Genomic DNA, 18,498 nt, shown 5'->3' with positions numbered 1-18,498 from the left:
TCCCCTTATGTCAATATCTCTAGGCCTCTTGTCCCGGCTGTTCAGATGCCCGAGAGAAGGGTTTATTCATTCATTTAAAAGATATTTATTAGATGTATTCCTAGGCTCTGGGGTGTAGCAGTGAACAAAACAGACAAAAATTCTTGCTCTCATGGAGTTCATATTGTGGTGGAGGAGATTTATCTCATAAGTGAGATAAATAAGTGTATATAATATGCTAAATAATGATAAGTGGTAAGGAGGAAAAATAAAGCAGGGAGGGTAGAGATAGAAGTATTGGGGGGAGTGAGGTTGAAATTTTAGGTAACTTGGTGAGGGAAGGCCTCAATGAGAAGATGACCTTTGTGTAAAGACCTGAAGCAGGTGAGAGAGTGAGTTAAGGCTGTATATTGGGGAGGAGAGTTCCAGGCAGAGGGACCAGGTCCTTAGATACAGGTGTGTCCGCGATGATTGAGCAGCCACACGGAGACCATCGTGACTCTTCTGTTCCCTGTGCTCCCTGCCTGCAGCCTCCTGTGTGAATATGTCATTTTGTTACCTGATCTCAATAGAGTTTTTGAATAAATAAATATACTGCATTTTAGGAAGGTTTTTCATCTAGAAGGTACAAAACAACTTGGTTTGATATCAAAAATGTATGTATCTCTTCATTTGTCTGAAAAATGAATTTGTAATATTAATCTCCACTCTGATAATGAAAAAGAGATGTCTTTAATTGAATTGTGATGTTTAAAATGTTATTTACCTTTGCCATTTTTCTCCCAGTTTTCGTAGGGTCTACCAATCAGTTTAAGATTACCCAAAGAAATAGGAGCAATGTGTACCTTTTCCTCCCCAAGTACATTTTATAACTTTTACCTGTTCTCTTCATTTAGGAAGAAAGGTTTTGGTGGGACCGCGGGAATGGCGTTTGTGGGAACAGTGTGTTCAAGGAGCCACGCGGGCGGGATTAACGTGGTACGTTTTGTTCTTGATGTTCATCTTTGGAATCTGCATTAGGAAATGTCCAGCATTCAGTGACTCTATACTTCCTCTCCTAGTCCTTACAGCAATATTTTGGCTATTATGAGGGGCATGGTAGAAGTGGCAGATGTGTTCTTTCCCTGGAGACTGGATTAAGTTTTCTAATATTTATTGTGTGTTTATTAGCGCCTCACTTTTTATGGATGAGGAAACAGAGGCTCCATTTGAGAAAATTAAGTCAGAACAATGAACTTGTATTCCCATCAACCACCATGAATAATCTGTTGGTGCTAAAGGAATTGATCTGTTGCTTAAAGAGTCTATCTCTATCATCAGTATGTTAAGTCACACCAGTTTCCTACTAGACTGCAATGTCTACACACTGATGTTGGATGCTTGCTTTATCACGTAGGCTATCAATATTGTAGTGATGAATTTCCTTTTGTGAAAAAGTAATCTGAGAAACAAAAAGCATATCCTTTTTGTTCAGAAACCTAATGAATACCTTCCTGTGTTTGGGCAGTTTGGGCAAATCACGGTGGAGACATTTGCATCCATTGTTGCTCATGAGTTGGGTCATAACCTTGGAATGAATCATGATGATGGGAGAGATTGTTATTGTGGAGCAAAGAGCTGCATCATGAATTCAGGAGCATCGTGAGTAACTGAATTCTTTCTTTTTATTCTTTTTCCTTTTTCTTTTTTAAAACTATTTATTGAACATTTGTTTAATGCTAAAAATAAACAGTGAATTGTTTGGATTGGAGTAATGTGTATCTTTTTGAATTAGAGTTTTCCCCAGGTGAATGCCCAGGAATGGGATTGCAGGATCATATGGTAGCTATATTTTTAGTTTTTTAAGGAACCTTCACACTGTTTTCCATAGTGGCTGCATCAATTTACATTCCCACCAACAGTATAGGAGGATTCCTTTTTCTCCACACCCTCTCCAGCATTTACTATTTGTAGACTTTTTAGTGATTGCCATTCTGACTGGTGTGAGGTGATAACTCATTGAGTTTTGATTTGCATTTCTCTAATAATAGCGATATTAAGCATCTTTTTATGTGCCTGTTGGTGATCTGTATGTCTTCTTTGGAGAAATGTCTATTTAAATCTTCTGCCCATTTTTTTGATTGGGATGTTTGTTTTTTTGATGTTAAGCAGTATGAGCTGTTTGTATATTTTGGAAATTAATCCCTTGTTGGTTGCATCGTTTGCAAATATTTTCTCCCAGTCCGTAGGTTGTCTTTTCGTTTTGTTTATGGTTTCCTTTGCTGTGCAAAAACTGTTAAGTTTAATTAGGTCCCATTTGTTTATTTTTTGTTTTTATTTCTGTTACTCATTTTTTGGAGAGGGATCCAAAAAATATTGCTGCAATTTATGTCAACAAGTGTTCTGTCTATGTTTTCCTCTAAGAGTTTTATAGTATCTGGTCTTATATTCAGGTCTTTAATCCATTATGACTTTATTTCTGTATATGGTGTTAGAGAATGTTCTAATTTCATTCTTTTACATGTAGCTGTCCAGTTTTCCCAGCACCACTAATTGAAGAGGCTGTCTTTTCTCCATTGTATATTCTTGACTCCTTTGTCATAGATTAATTGACCATAAGTGTGTGGGCTTATTTCTGTGGCTTTCTATCGTGTTCCATTGATCTATATTTCTGTTTTTGTGTCAGTACCATACTGTTTTGATGACTGTAGCTTTGTAATATAGTCTGAAGTTAGGAAGTGTGATACCTTCAGCTCCATTCTTCTTTCTCAAGATTGTTTTGGCTATTCAGAGTCTTTGTGTTTCCATACAAGTTTTAAAATTTTTTGTCCTAGTTCTATGAAATATGCCATTGGTAATTTGATAGGGATTGCATTGAATCTGTAGATTGCCTTGAATAGTATGGTCATTTTAACAATATTGATTCTTCCAATCCAAGAACATGATATATCTTTCTATCTGTTTGTGTCAACTTCAATTTCTTTCATCAGTGTCTTACAGTTTTTGGAGTACAGGTCTTTTGCCTCCTTAAATTGGTTTATTCCTAGGTATTTTATTCTTTGATGTGATGGTAAATGGGATTGTTTCCTTAATTTCACTTTCTGATATTTTGTTGTTAGTGTATAGAAATGCAGTAGATTTCTGTGCATTAATTTTATATCCTGCAACTTTACCGAATTCATTGATGAGCTCTAGTAGTTTTCCGGTAGGGTCTTTAGGATTTTCTGTGTATAGCATCATGTCATCTTCAAACAGTGACAGTTTTACTTCTTCGCTTTCAATTTGAATTCCTTTTATTTCTTTTTCTTCTCTGACTGCTGTGGCTAGGACTTCCAAAGCTATGTTGAATAAAAGTTGCGAGAGTGGGCATACTTGTCTTATTCCTGATCTTAGAGGAAATGCTTTCAGCTTTTCACCATTGAGAATGATGTTAGCTGTGGATTCGTCCTATATGACCTTTATTATGTTGAGGTATGTTCCCTCTCTGCCTACTTTCTGAAGAGTTTTTGTCCTAAACAGATATTGAATTTTATCAAAAGCTTTTTCTGCATCTATAGAGATGATCATATGGTTTTTATTCTTCAATTTGTTAATCTGGTGTATGGCCCATTTTTTAAATTGCGTTATTTGTATTTTCGTGGGAGAGCTGGATTTGACATGAACACAAGTCATGTCTTTCCTCAACGTGTGTTGGAAGCTATCACCTTAGCAGGGGTTGGGACTGGGGATGGAGGGGCTGGAGCTGGAGCTGGGTTTGTGATGGGACTTCCCCTCTGCTCAGTGGCCAACACTGCCCTATCAGGCATGGGGTTTGGTCCCCAGTTGCTGGAGCACAAGCGCTGAGGGTCGGGTCTGAGCCCGCTCTGTTCCCTTTAAGTGTGTGCTGTCCCCTTTCCCAGCACCAGCACCCTCTCCCCGGGGCGGGGGGAGCAGTGCTGGGACAAGAGGGGCTGGTGTGGGCACTCAGCGTGGGTCTGGGCACAAGCTGCAGCAGTCCAACAGCAGGCAGAGATCTGCAAACAAAGACAGTTTTGTTTCTTTCTTCCCAATTTGTATGTCTTTCATTTCCTTTTTTATTGCATTAGCTTGAGTGGTCAGTTTTGTGTGATATTAATTTAGCTGTCCCAGATTTGTTTTTTGTTTTTGTTTTTTTTTTTGGTAATGTTGACAGTATATGTTTTCTATTCCTTTACTTTGAACTTTTCTTTATTCTTGTGTTTTAGATATATGCTTCTAAACAACCTATATTTAGGTTTTATTTTTTTAATCCAGCCTGACAATATTTGTCTCTTAATTGAATCATTTAATCTACTTATGTTTAATATGATCACTAATACACTGTATTTATGCAAATGTAGGTGACACTGATTATAAGATACCATTATTAACATACCACTTAGAATGAAAAAACGGTGCCTATCAAGTTAATACAAATTTTAAGATGAATCTCAATTTCAGGGTATTTTAAATGTGTAAAGAATGTGTTTTAGAAAAACACATCAAATCTGCTGTATTACAACTGTGGATTTTAGTTCCCTGCTAAAATTTTCAAGCTTCTCATTTTTCTCTCTGACCATAGCAAGCAGAGATTTTCTCTTTTTGGGTTATTGTTTGATAATTCTAGTATCTGGAGACTTTATGGGACTATATCTGGTTTTTTTTTTTTCCCTTATAGTGTCTTTTAATTTTTTTATAGTTGTTCTCACAGTATCTTGTGTCTTCATGTTATGTTTTGATAAAGTATTGGACATTGTATTTGAACAATTTTTGGTAAGAAATAATTTGAGAAGTAGGATTATGTTATCCTTGGCGTATTAAATCTTCTTTTTGAGGACAGATTTCCCACCTTCTACTTCGTACGCTATTTCATGAACATTAGTTGACTGTTATAAGTTAGGCTTTTTTTTAGATGCAAGTGATATAGATGCTAGAGTTTTTCCAGATAAATCAGTTGGATCCAGTTCTGTTTAAAAAGTGGATAATCTAACTTTGTAACATAATTTTTATCATTATTTAAGATATTTGAGGGACCTGGTAGTATTCCCCTCACACACTGCTCTTGGATTCCTGGACGTGTCAGGGGTGCTATTCCTGGGAGGTACCTTTCTAGAGAAATGGCTTTCTTAATTCTGCCCCTCAATGCCACCTACATCAGAAAGCCTCCATAATCGGAGGCTTTTAAAAGAGTGCTCTTTTTTTAAAAAAAAAAATCTAATTAAGTGTCATCACTTAGAGTTCTTTCTTAGGACTTCCTATTCCTAGGCTGTGGGGATTAGGATGGTAGTGGTGGAAATGTGTTCTGCTTATTTCCAGATTAGTCATAGAGAGAATGTTTTAAATGATAGTTGGTTTTTTTTGGTCATATCCTGGTAGACCATTTCCAACACTGTTAGTCCCATCTATCTCCTTTTGAATCAGTTTTATAAAACTCACCTAGATGTGACAAAAGAGATTCGGAGATGCTTTAGATTCATATCTGAGTACTCAGAAGTGATAGAGAGTAGGGGTACTTTAGTTGCTATTATTCAAGCCAAGTATCAGGAGAAAGATCATCCTTCTTATTACTGTAGGTGACATCCAAGGATGACTAGGGAGAGAATATCTTCATTTTATTATCCACAGTGTTAGTGAAGGCCAACTTGGGGATGTTTGTTATTATCTCCACATACTAAACAGCATAAGAAGTGGTTATGATTTTGTTATCCTTTTCAGTACTATAGTCAACTTCACTGCGGGTGAAACAGATTTTTTTTTTTGTGTGTGTAGATTGCTTTAGGATCACACATATAAAACATTGTTTCTATCAGAAAATGTGTTCCAAAGACTGTATAAAAAGCTTATTTCAAAAATAATCTGTTCAGAAGTGGTGAACTTTGTAGATTAAAATTAGGAGCTCAAGTGTAGGAAATACACACATATGCCTGTACAACTCCTGTGACTATCAGCTGATTAATATATTCTTACAGAAAACATTATTGAATATGTACTGTGTGGTAGGCACTGTACTAGCCATATAAAGAACAATAATAGGAAATAAAAAAAGATCGTTTAAATTGAAGTCTCCTTGTTTATCAGATAATTATCACATGCTCTAGTTTGACATTTCTACTTGAGGTCCTTAGACTCAAACTCTTGTTGTCTTTCCTAAAACCTGCTCTGCCCCCATCTTCCTGTGATAGTTAATGATAGCGCCTTCCTTCTAGTAGCTCAGGACAAAAATCTCAGTCACCCTTGACTTCTCTTTTCTCACATTCTTTGCCTTAATGTCTATTTCTCTAAACCACATAAATAATCCAAACCCTTCTTACTGCTTTCACCACTGCCACGTTTGTCCGTCATCATCTGTTGAGTGGACTTCTTCCTGCTTAACATAGCAAACATGGTGATCTTATTAAAACATAAATCAGATCACATCATTCCTGCTTCACGCTTTCCATTGTGTCATTCCCCCCTCCTTATTTCACTGATCGTAAAAAGTCAGATTCTTGCAGTGGCCTCTTCCCACCTTGCTGTCTGTATCCCGCACTGTCTCACTCCACTCCAGCTGTGCTGGCTTCCTTATCTGTTCCTTGAACAGGCAGGCTTCTCCCTTCGGGCTTTTGCACTTACTGTTTCTTCTCCCGGTAATGTTCTTCCCCTAGAAATCCAGTTTTGATTTAGTTGTCTCAGTATTTGAAGTGCCTGTCCTGACAGCTCTTTGAAAAACTGTAGTCGCTCCTCCCCCTGCAGAGGTCGTCTTCTTCACCTCCTCATCTTTTTCCCCCAACGTCACTTGTCTTCTAATGTACTATTGAATTTATTTCTTCATTATGTTTATAGTCTGTTTCACTCAGTAGTATGTTGCCTTCACAGGGGCGGGGATTTTTGTCTGCCTTGTTTACTGTTTTCTCCCTTGCACGAAGAAGAGTGCCTTGTACATGATAGATGTTCCACAAAGATTTGTTGAAGGAACAGCGTTGTACAAAAGGGCTCCTCCTTACAATATTCCTAAGCAGAGAGTAGCAAGAAAAAGAAGAATGTGGAAAACGAGTGTTTTGGTCATTATCGGAAATCTTGTGCTAGGTCTTTACTTTCTGTGTGACTGCTTTCCAGTCCGAAAAGCCAGGAGCCAGGAGCCAGGACTGTCTTCTTCCTGGGAGACTCTGGGCCGGTTAGCAAAGAAGAGTTTACCCAGGGGACAAAGTCTCCCAGAAAGGATCTGTTTCTTAGATTCCTTGGATGTACAGAAGACACAGAATCAATAGGAATACAGTTCTCAATCACTGTAACGTAACACGGTTCTCATTCCCACTGCTACTTTTGGTACCATTGCTCAAACTGATGAAAAAGAGATTCTTTCAGGGCACCAAACGCCCCCAATAAAATTTTAATGTGACTTGGATTTCTCAAAGGTTCTTGTTTTATAGTTGAGTGTGTCTCCCACTAGTCTTCAAAAGTGAACATAGCCAGTGGGACTATCTAAAAATATCGTTATTGAGTAAAACAATAACTAAAAACAACCCAGCAACACATAGAAACACATCAAAATTGTGTTCGTATAAATATCACATAGACAGTTCAAGTTGGACCATTTCTAGAAGCCCATCTAGCCTTCAGAGTATTAACTACAGTTCTTAGAAATTACCATCAGAGGCATTTAAACCTCAAACTGTAGCTGAAATTCTGCCCTGTGCATGCTGCTTCTCGGTAGCTATAGTGCGTGCATCATCGCTGGATTCACATTATTGTCACATAGCTCCTCGTAAGTGTTAGTGAGGGGAGCGCAGGAATGTCATTCAGCATAGTGAAAAGAGGTTGGGGAAACAGAGCTCGCTTCACATATTTGAAGAACCTTTACTATGGAAGACAAATAAAACTTAATTCTAGAGAGGACTAGATAATTTTTGAGGTCTCTTCTGATGCTGAGATTTATGATTCTGTGAATATTTTCTGTATCTTCTGCCATTTTATTTTTTACTTTTTGCCATTTTATTTTTTATTTTTTTCGCCATGTCTCGCGGTTTGCAGGATCTTTGTTCCCCGACCGGAGACTGAACCTGGACTCTTGGTAGGGAAAGCGTGGAGTCCTAACCACTGGACAGCCAGGGAACTTCCTCTGCTATTTTATTTTTATTTTTATTTTTTTTAAAATAAATTTATTTATTTATTTATTTTTGGCTGTGTTGGGTCTTCGTTTCTGTGCGAGGGCTTTCTCCAGTTGCGGCGAGTGGGGTCCACTCTTCATCGCGGTGCGCGGGCCTTCTCCCGTTGCAGAGCACAGGCTCCAGACGCGCAGGCTCAGTAGTTGTGGCTCACGGGCTTAGTTGCTCCACGGCATGTGGGATCTTCCCAGACCAGGGCTCGAACCCGTGTCCCCTGCATTGGCAGGCAGATTCTTAACCACTGCGCCACCAGGGAAGCCCTCCTCTGCCATTTTAAACATTCACTTCTTTTTTTTTTTTTTTAAACTTTTGGGTTTTTAAAATTTATTTATTTATTTATGGTTGTGTTGGGTCTTCGTTTCTGTGCGAGGGCTTTCTCTACTTGCGGCGAGCGGGGGCCACTCTTCATTGCGGTGCGCGGGCCTCTCACTATCGCGGTCTCTCTTGTTGCGGAGCACAGGCTCCAGACGCGCAGGCTCAGCAATTGTGGCTCACGGGCCTAGTTGCTCCGCGGCATGTGGGATCTTCCCAGACCAGGGCTCGAACCCGTGTCCCCTGCATTGGCAGGCAGCTTCTCAACCACTGCGCCACCAGGGAAGCCCTTAAATGTTCACTTCTTGATGGTTGAAGACATGACTTAAGATTTTCAAAGTGAGTAATTGCTATGACTTAAGATCTTTTTCTTCATGTTTATTACAGAGGTTCCAGAAACTTCAGCACTTGCAGTGCAGAAGACTTTGAGAAGTTAACTTTAAATAAAGGTGGAAACTGCCTTCTTAATATTCCAAAGCCTGATGAAGCTTACAGTGCTCCTTTCTGTGGTAATAAATTGGTGGACCCTGGGGAAGAGTGTGACTGTGGTACTCCAAAGGTCAGTTTAATGTGCGATGTTTGCTTTGCGAAGTTACCTTGGGATTTGCAAAAAAATAAAATAGCTCACTTTGGGCAACTCTAGCATAGGAGCTAAAGTAAAATTTAGTGGCAAAATGAGGATTGGTATTTTGCTTGTGGGGATATGTTCCTGGGATTGATCATCCCCTCCTTCCTAGAACATAACCAATGGTGTCATCTGTTTTGGTGTCCAGGAAAGCACCATGTTTATTCTTCTGTTTTTTTGCTACCTTCTACCATTTCTGTTATGGTTACTGAGTCATTTATTTATTTTAAAGAATGAATCAGTTTTTCTCTTGGCTCTTTACTTATAAGCTTTTACTGTTCTGGCACTGCCATTGCAGAAACATTTATTCAGTTGACCTCATTTTAATAATAAATTGAACCTGGCCCATTGTCCAAGTTCTTCGTTAACAAAGTTCTTGCTACTCAAATTAACATTCTCCCTTTAGTAAGCTTCAGTTCACCTACCGCGCTCTGGCTTTCTCACACCTATTACCCACACTTACTGCCGTAAGTCTGTGCCCATCTTTATTCTTCTTCTTCTATATCTCAGCCATTCTTCTCTCAAAATGGCCTACTTAAGACTTCCTAGACAAGGCTTAGGAGGAAAAAAAATTTTAATTAAATTTCAAAAATTAAAAAAAATTAAATTTAAATTTTAAAGAAATTGGTTCAATTGTATGTAAACTTTACTATATTCTCAATCTTTTCCACAAGTGCTGCTTCTTCTCCCTTACCTGACCACACATCCCTGGCTTTTGCCAGAAGGCTTTACATTCTAGAAAGGCAGTATGTTTTTTTGTTTTTGTTTTCTGGGGGGAGGGGCGCACCGCTTGGCTTGTGAGATCTTAGTTTCTCAACCAGGGGTCTAACCTGGGCCCTCGGCAGTGAGAGCACAGAGTCCTAACCACTGGACCACCAGGGAATTCCCAGGCAGTATGTATTTTATGACGAAATTGTCATGGGCCTTCATTGCACTACTGCTGCATGTCAGCAGCCTCTGCTAAATGTTTTCCATGGTATGATCCTCACAATAACTCTAGGAGATTGATATTTCTTTATATTCTCATTTTCAAATGAGGAAAATAAAGCCTAATGAGGTTATGTTTAGTCTCTAAATTACTGTTATACTGTTAGGATGACCAAGCTCTTCTTTCCAGGCATTCTCCTAAAATATTATATATGTTTTGATTTCTCCTGACTGTTTACTTCATTATCGAACTAATTGAAATAGTCTATATTTGCTTCTCGAGCTTTTGCACTACAAATTACTCTTGAAAAAAGTACCGCTTCCCCCTCAAATATCACAGGTGTTTTTCTTGGTATAAAAGTTTCAAATAGCAAGCACAAGCAAAATTCCCCTTTATTTCTCCCATACATTTTTTCACTTCCTTCTGCAGTGGTAATCATTCTTATAAGTTTAGTGTGTTTCTTCATAGATTTTATTCTATGCATTTATGTACCTATATACAGTGTGTACATTTGTACCATAGTTGGGTTTGTTTTAGGATTTTATTTTTTTACATAAATGAAATCCGACTTCATACATTGCATGCAGAGTTTTTTTTTCTATTAATATATCCTGGAGACTTTTTCCATGTCATTATGTTATTTACCCATAATCCTTTAATCTGCTGATTAGTGTTGCAGTATAAGGATATACTGTGATTTATTTCACCGTACTCTCATTAAAGGACATTTACTCACTGTAGTTACTATTCTTCTGTTGCAAACAGTACATCCCTGTATATGCTCCATGTATGTATGTGTGTTTGTGCATACCTATGTATACAAGTATTTCTCTAAGATAATTACATAAAGGTAGAATTATTGAATTGCAAAGTATGTGTGTTTTTAATTTTATTAGAGACTACCAAATTTCCTACAAAAAGGCTGTGTCAGTTTGCACTTTTACCAACAGTATGTCATGGCATTTAGTGTCCCCCATAGTTTTGTTAACTGAGCAAGGTACAAGTTTTACTCCTGTTTCAAGATTATCATCATATAGCCCCTCTATAATTTTTCCTAGCACTTTTGTAATTACAGTTTTTTGTATGAGCTGTATAATTGGTGGGGGGGGGTCGTGTGGAGTGAGCTAGAGAATTGACTTTTACCCATTAATTGTCAGTTGTTGCAAAACCATTTAAAATGGTACTTTCACCATAAACAAAATTCCTGTGTACATAGTCTATTTCCGGATTCTCTTTTCTTTAATGAAGCCATCTGTCTGTCTTGCACAGTAGCTGTGAAAAAAAATTAACAGCTGTATTGAAGTATAATTGAATACAATGTCAAAAAAAACCACCCCAAATTCGGACTTAGATAAGAAAAGGCTTTATCCAGAAGAAAGACTATTGTAGTAGGGAGAACACGCTGACCTCAGACATCTGGAAGCGTCTCAAAATCAAACAAAAAGGTTTTTCTTTTATAGGGTAAATGTGGGAGCAAACAGAGATAAGCAGAATCTTTTATGGGGAAGCTGGATAAGCAGGGGAGAATAGCCAGTGAGGTCTGATAGGAAGTTGTCTTTTGGTCAGCTGATTGCCAGGAGAAGCTGGGAAGGGGTGGGGATACTTGTTCCTTTTTTTTTTGTGGAGACAAGCAGAGTTCAAGGGCCTATAGGAAAGAGAGAAGGCTCGCTAAAGTTTGGTCAAGACAAAGCAAAGGGTAAGAAACAGGCAATTATAAACACTTGTCAACAATGAACTGCACCCGTTTAATGCATACAAGTTAGGTTTTGATACCTGTTTGCATATGTGAAACATATGTTTTTGTGCTTTTGGTGTTACATCTAAGAAATCTTGCCTAGTCCAAGATTGCAAATGTTTTCTCCTAGAAGCTTTATCATTTTAGGTTGTTTTTTAAAATAAATTTATTTATATTTTATTTATTTATTTTTGGTTGTGTTAGGTCTTTGTTGCTACACACAGGCTTTCTCTAGTTGTGGCGAGGGGGGGCTACTTTTTGTTGCGGTGCGCAGTCTTCTCATTGCGGTGTCTTCTCTTGTTGCGGAGCACAGGCTCCAGGAGCGCGGGCTTCGCTAGTTGTGGCATGTGGGCTCAGTAGTTGTGGCTCACGGGCTCTAGAGCACAGGCTCAGTAGTTGTGGTGCACGGGCTTAGTTGCTCCACGGCATGTGGGATCTTCCCGGATCAGGGCTCGAACCCGTGTCCCCTGCATTGGCAGGTGGATTCTTAACCACTGTGCCATCAGGGAAGTCCATCATTTTAGGTTTTACATTTAGGTTTATGATCCATTTTGACTTAATTTTTTGTACGGTGCAAGGTATAGATCATTTTTCAAATTTTCAAATTTTTATTATGAAATAATTATAAACTGACAGACTGTTGCAAAAACAGTCCAAAGAGTCCTATGTATTTTTCGCCCAGTTTCCCCCAAAGGGTGACAAATTATATAGTGATAGTGCAGTATAAAAACCAGGACACCGACATTGGTATGTTAACTAGATTACAGACTTTATTCAGCTTTTACCATTTTAACCTGCATTCGTGTGTGTGTGTGTCAACTTTTATGCAGTTTTATCCCATATATAGATTTATGTAGCCACCACCTCAATTAAAATACAGAACTGTTCCATCACCACAAAAGAACACCCTCCTGCTACCTTGTTGTAATCACACCCACCCTGACTCCAGCCCTTATCCCTGCCCCTGGCTTCCCTCTGTGGTTTTGCCATTTCAATAATGTTTGCCATTTCAATAATAAATAGAGGGACTTCCCTGGTGGTCCAGTGGTTAGGACTTTGCCTTCCAATGAAGGGGGTGTGGGTTCAATCCCTGGTCAGAGAGTTAAGATTCCACATGCCTCGGGCCAAAAAACCAAAGCATAGAACAGAAGCAATGTTGTAACAAATTCAATAAAGACTTAAAAGAAATAATAATAAATGGAGGGACTTCCCTGGTGGTCCAGTGGTAAAGAATCCGCCTTACAATGCAGGGGACGCAGGTTCGATCCCTGGTCAGGGAACTAAGATCCCACATGCCTTGGGGCAACTAAGTCCGCGCACCACAAACAATGAGCTCACGCGCCTCAACTAGAGAGCCCGCGTGCTGCAAACTACAGAGCCCACATGGCTGGAGCCACAACTAGAGAAGAGAAAACCCTGCACACCACAACTAGAGAGAAGCTCGAGAGCTGCAATGAAGAGCCTGCACGCTGCAACAAAAGATCCTGCATGGCTCAATGAAGATCGCACGTGCTGCAACTAAGACCCGACACAGCCAAAAATAAATAAATAAATCTTTAAAAATAATAATAATAAATGGAATCATACAACATATAACCTTTTGAGACTGACTTTTTTTCACTAAGCGTAATGCCTTTGAGGTCAGTCTAGGTTGTTGCATGTGTTAATATTTTTTTATTTTTTATTAGTGAGTAACAGTCCATTGTATGGATATTACTTCAGGGATTTGGAATAATGTTTAGGCTGGTATTTCCACCAGCTCAAAGGGCCTATCTGAAGTTTGTTTAACCATTCACCCATTAAAGGATATCTAGGTTGTTTCTAACATTTTGCTATTATGAATAAAGCTGCCATGAATTATAGTCCACTCTTTATCATCAGAGAATTAAAGAAAAATATGGTCTTCATGAATAAACATATGAAGAATCTCAGCAGAGAAATGTATGATAAAGAACCAAATGAAATTATAGAACTAAAAAGTCTAATAAATGAAAGATTCACTGGGTAGAATTAATAGCAGACTAAGATGGCAGAAAAAGAGTCAATGAACATGAAGTAGAACAAAAGAAATAATCCAATCTAAAGAAAAAAGAAGAAAGATTAAAGAAAAATGAATAGAGCATCAGGGACATGAAGGCAATATCAAAGAGCCTAATGTAATTATAAGTGAAATCCCAGGAGGAGAGTGAGAACGAGATGGGAAAAGTATTCAAAGAAGTAATGGCTGAAAATTTCCCATATTTAACAGAAAATATTAAGTTACAATTCTAAAACACTAAGTAAAGCCAAATCAGAATCATTACTAAGAATGATTGTAGGCACATTGTAATCAAAGTGCTGAGATAAGCAGAAAATAATGCAAGAAGTCAGAAGAAAATGGGGAACAAATGTATAAATGGCAGGTGATTTTGGGAGCAGAAGACAGTAGAACAGCAGATTTATAGTTCTGAAAGGAAGAAACCGTCAGCCTAGAATTCTGCAACATAGGAAAATAAATATTCTTCAAAAATTAAAGCTTATTTCCCCTGCCCCCTTCTCTCCTCCTCCTCCTTTCTCCTATCTTCTTCTTTCCCCCTCTCCTTTCTCCTTCCCTTCTCAAACAATTCATACCTGAAGACATTAGTTGGAACATAGGAGAGTAGATGTCACTGGGTGGAAGGTTTGGGGCAGGAGTAGGGAGCCATGGTGGGCCAAAGTGGGGTGAGAGAAGCCAAGCAAGATAAAAAGAATGTCCACATGGATGGAAATCCACCCAACAGAGAAGTCAGACCCTGAGCATGAAGAGAAGTGCATTTATGGATGCTTAATTTCCTGTGATCATTAAACACACTGTTATAAACTGAATGTTTGTGTCCCCCAAATTCATATGTTGAAGCCCTAACCCCCAAGTATGTCTGTATTTGGAGAAGGGACCTCTAGGAAAGTAATTAAGGTTAAATGAGGTCATAAGGGTGGGCCTTGATCTGATAGGATTAGAGTCCTCATAAAAAAGAGACACTGGAGAGTTTGCTTGCTTTCTCTCTGAACACATGCACTGAAGAAAGGCCATGTGAGCACACAGCAAGAAGGCAGCTGTCTGCAAGCCAAGGAAGAGAGTCTGCGCCAGAAACTGAATTGGCTGGAACTTTGATCTTGGGCCTCTAGCCTTCAGAGCTGACGTAATAAATTTCTTTTGTTTAAGTCATTAGTCTATGGTATCTTGTTCTGGCAATCCCAGCAGACTAAGACACATGCTTTCTGTGATTTCAGTCCTTTGAAGTATGTTGAGACCTAGATAATAGCTAAAGAGTCACTGATAAATCCAGAAGGATAGTAAGGGACTGTTTCCAGAGAGTAACTGTTACAGCCAGGTTAGAAGAAAGCATAGGTCTAAGATAAGAATTTTATTAATGAATATTGATGACAATAATTTATTTCTTTATTGACAGTCATTTTCTCTTCACAGGAATGTGAATTGGACCCTTGTTGTGAAGGAAGTACTTGTAAACTTAAATCATCTGCTGAATGTGCATATGGCGACTGTTGTCAAGACTGTTGGGTAGGGAATTCCTCCCTATTTGGAAAAAATAGAAAAAGGAAAAATATGCATATATCAAAATTGGTTTTCTCTGATCTGTAAGAGAGTACTATTTTTATTACATGATTACATGAAAAGTTTTATGACACTTGTTTGCAGTTTTGTGTCATGTTCTTTTATGACAAGTGGGGTCTAAAGAGATTTTTTTTTCTTAAGTAAAAATATTTTATTTTTCTGATTTAAGAGTGGTCTATGTTTTTCATTAAAAATTCAACAATAGAAAGTAGACACTGAAAGACCCTCTATCATTTTACCCTCTTCAGGTAGCCATTGTTTGATTATTTGTTATTAGTCACTTTTTCCTATGTAAATGTGAGTATGAGTGTGTGTGTGAAAGTGGGTAAACATGGGTGTACATATTTTTACTATGCAGTTTTTTCAGTAAGATACCATGGATTTTCTTCCATTCAGGTAGTTCTACAAGGTTATATAGTTAGTATTCCTTTGTATGGCTGTACCATAATTTCTTTATCTGGTCTACTAATGATGGACATTTAGATAGCTTCCAATATTTGCTTATAAGTGGCATTGTTGGGACAGAGTATGCATATGAAAATTTTTGACACACATTTTATATACCTTCTACAAATGTGCCAGTCTGTAATTGCCAGTATAATCAATACACTGATTACTGTACAGTGTACAGTATTGATTACATCATGTAAGCACTATTTTTGTTTCCTCGTACTAACATTGGTTGCTAGCCAGTGTTACGATCCAGGTTAGTTTGATAGGTGTAAAGCGCTTTTATATCTTAGTTTAATTTGCATTTCTTTTGGTTATCAATGAGGCTATGCTTTTTCATTTTCCATGTTTCATGACTTTTATGAATAGCCTATTACGGGCCTTTGTTCATTTTTCTGTTGGGTTATTTAATCTTTTGTTTTTGTTAGAACTTTTTATAGATATAAATACTGTGGTTTCCAATTTGATTAATTTGTGGGAATTTTCCTGATATTCCTGTTCAATTTCAATCCTATTACCCTAGTTCCTTCCAGGAGGTACTTTGTGCCGAGGAAAAACCAATGAATGTGATGTTCCAGAATATTGCAACGGTTCTTCTCAGTTCTGTCAGCCAGATGTTTTTATTCAGAATGGCTATCCTTGCCAGAATAACAAAGCCTATTGTTACAATGGCATGTGCCAATATTATGATGCTCAGTGTCAAGTCATCTTTGGCTCAAGTAAGATATTTTATTTATATTGATTGCTTTGATTTTATTTTTTTGTTTTTGTTTTTGTTAAAAATGGAAAACAAACATTATTGCTAAAATTGAAATTCTCCTGTTTCCTCTCTCCTATCATGTCTCCCTCTTTCCTTCTCTGTAGGCAATCATGGTCATGAATTTGATGTGTCCAAGTTCAGTTGGTGATTTTTGTTTGTATAATACTTTCTCACCTCTCTATCCTGTGTATATTAACATTATATGTATACATATATATGCACAGTATTATATTCTAGATTTAATAAATTCATGTAAATAGTATGGGGACATACATATGGATCTTCTATTTTAATTGTTCACTCAAAATGTTTTTGCAATCCATCTGTATTGCTATATTTAGATCATAGAGCATTAAAGTATTCTATTATATTTTTTATTGTGTCTCTTTTTAAATATTTCATTTTTATCAAAGTTATACATACAGTAAAGAGCCAAATCATTCACAAGATTTTATGAAAAAGTAAAGTGTGCCTCCACATAATAGCCCCATCCCTTAAGGCAACCATTTTTACCTTTTCTTGCTGATTTCTAGCCGATTACTTTGTTACTTGCTCCAGGTCTTTAGATAATTTCTTGGTAATGCTACTTTTCGATTTTTCCATTCTAGGTATTAACTGTTAATTTTTCACTGCGGAGGACGATAATTTAATTTCTTACCTTCTCTTCTTTCAACACTTGTCAGCTCTCATCCTACTCATGCTCATTTTTCATTCTCCATCCTCTTAATATGGATTAATTATAATTTTAGGTAGAGCAGTGTTGACTGTTGTGATGTTGTAATTTATAACAAACCAAAAAAAATTGGTCTTTGTCCAGTTCCTGGCATGAGCTCCTAAAACCCTTGGAATTTCCCAAGTAATGAGAGCTGTAAAAGTGTCTTTTGTTATGTCAATGAAGTGACTTTTGGAAAGCCCCTCAGTGACTTAAGGATGGAGCTGGTTGCCAGGGAACTAACCCTGTGATTAGTTGGAACTTTCAGTTCCCTCACCTCTGGGACTGGAGATTGCCGTACTCACAAGTGGCCAGTGATTTAATCAATCATGCCTATGTAATGAAGCCTCCATGAAACCCCAAAAGGACAGGGTTTCGAGAGCTTCTGGCTTGGTGAACAAGTGGAGATGCAAGGAGAGTGTCACACTTGGCAGGGCCTGGAACCTCCAAGCCCCTGTCTCTATACCTTGCCCTATGCATCTCTTCCATCTGGCTGTTCCTGAGTTATATTCTTTGATAATACACCAGTAATCTAGTGAGTAAAATGTTTCTCTGAGTTCTGTGAGCCGCTCTAGCAAATTAATCAAACCCAAGGAGGGGGTCATGGGAACCTTGATCAGATAGGGTCGGAGGAGAGAAGACTAAGCATGAAATGGGACTTCATTTATGTTAGTCAGGTCATGGGATACAGTGGTAGAGATCTGTGAACTTCTGATATATTTTGCAGGAATGGACAGGTTACTGCAGACCAAAAAAGTACTTACAGATAGGCATTTTAGAGAAGCAAATGCTATTATTTAGCAAGTATATTATCTTTGTAGAGGCCTGCAAAAAAGTCTAGGACGACCGAAGGAACCACATTACTGGGGGGGGGGGCTTGTTATTAATTTAGTCACTTTTTCCTAATATAAATGTGAGTGTGAGCGTGTGCTTTGCTAGAGTTATTGCCATGTGACGTTTATCCTGTGCAAGTATTCTGCATCCATTTTCAGATTACTTGATCCTCCACCTCTTTTTTCTTCCAACTCCTTTCACCGCATATCCATTTTCTTGTAAACTGAACAACGTAGTATCAGGTGTGTAAGACAGACACATGAATTTCCATTATTAGATAGAATGTACTGCCAAAATGGCTTCAAAATATTTCCAAATAAAATATTTTTAGGAATATATAATTAAGTGGAAAAATCAAACATTAAGTGGTACATATATAAAATATAAGAAAACAAGAATGGATTGATACTTTAGTAGCTGTCATGGCTATTTTTCAATGTAATTAATACCT

At 37.9% G+C, this 18,498-nt stretch overlaps 1 protein-coding gene across 1 annotated transcript in view; it reads left to right on the top strand.

The window, feature by feature from the left end:
• The window catches only part of ADAM9 (ADAM metallopeptidase domain 9), a 102,142-nt gene that overhangs the window by 44,387 nt on the left and 39,257 nt on the right, over positions 1–18,498 (top strand). The window contains exons 10-14 of the mRNA XM_061177174.1: positions 876–957; positions 1,487–1,620; positions 8,799–8,970; positions 15,145–15,237; positions 16,265–16,460. Coding sequence (XP_061033157.1) covers positions 876–957; positions 1,487–1,620; positions 8,799–8,970; positions 15,145–15,237; positions 16,265–16,460 — 677 coding nt within the window. The remainder of the gene's footprint in view (positions 1–875; positions 958–1,486; positions 1,621–8,798; positions 8,971–15,144; positions 15,238–16,264; positions 16,461–18,498) is intronic.

The sequence above is a fragment of the Eubalaena glacialis genome, chromosome 20 (genome assembly GCF_028564815.1).
Source record: "Eubalaena glacialis isolate mEubGla1 chromosome 20, mEubGla1.1.hap2.+ XY, whole genome shotgun sequence".
Taxonomy (NCBI): Eukaryota; Metazoa; Chordata; class Mammalia; order Artiodactyla; family Balaenidae; genus Eubalaena; species Eubalaena glacialis.
Note: the sequence above shows the minus strand (reverse complement) of the source record. Positions and strands in the feature narration are given on the sequence as shown.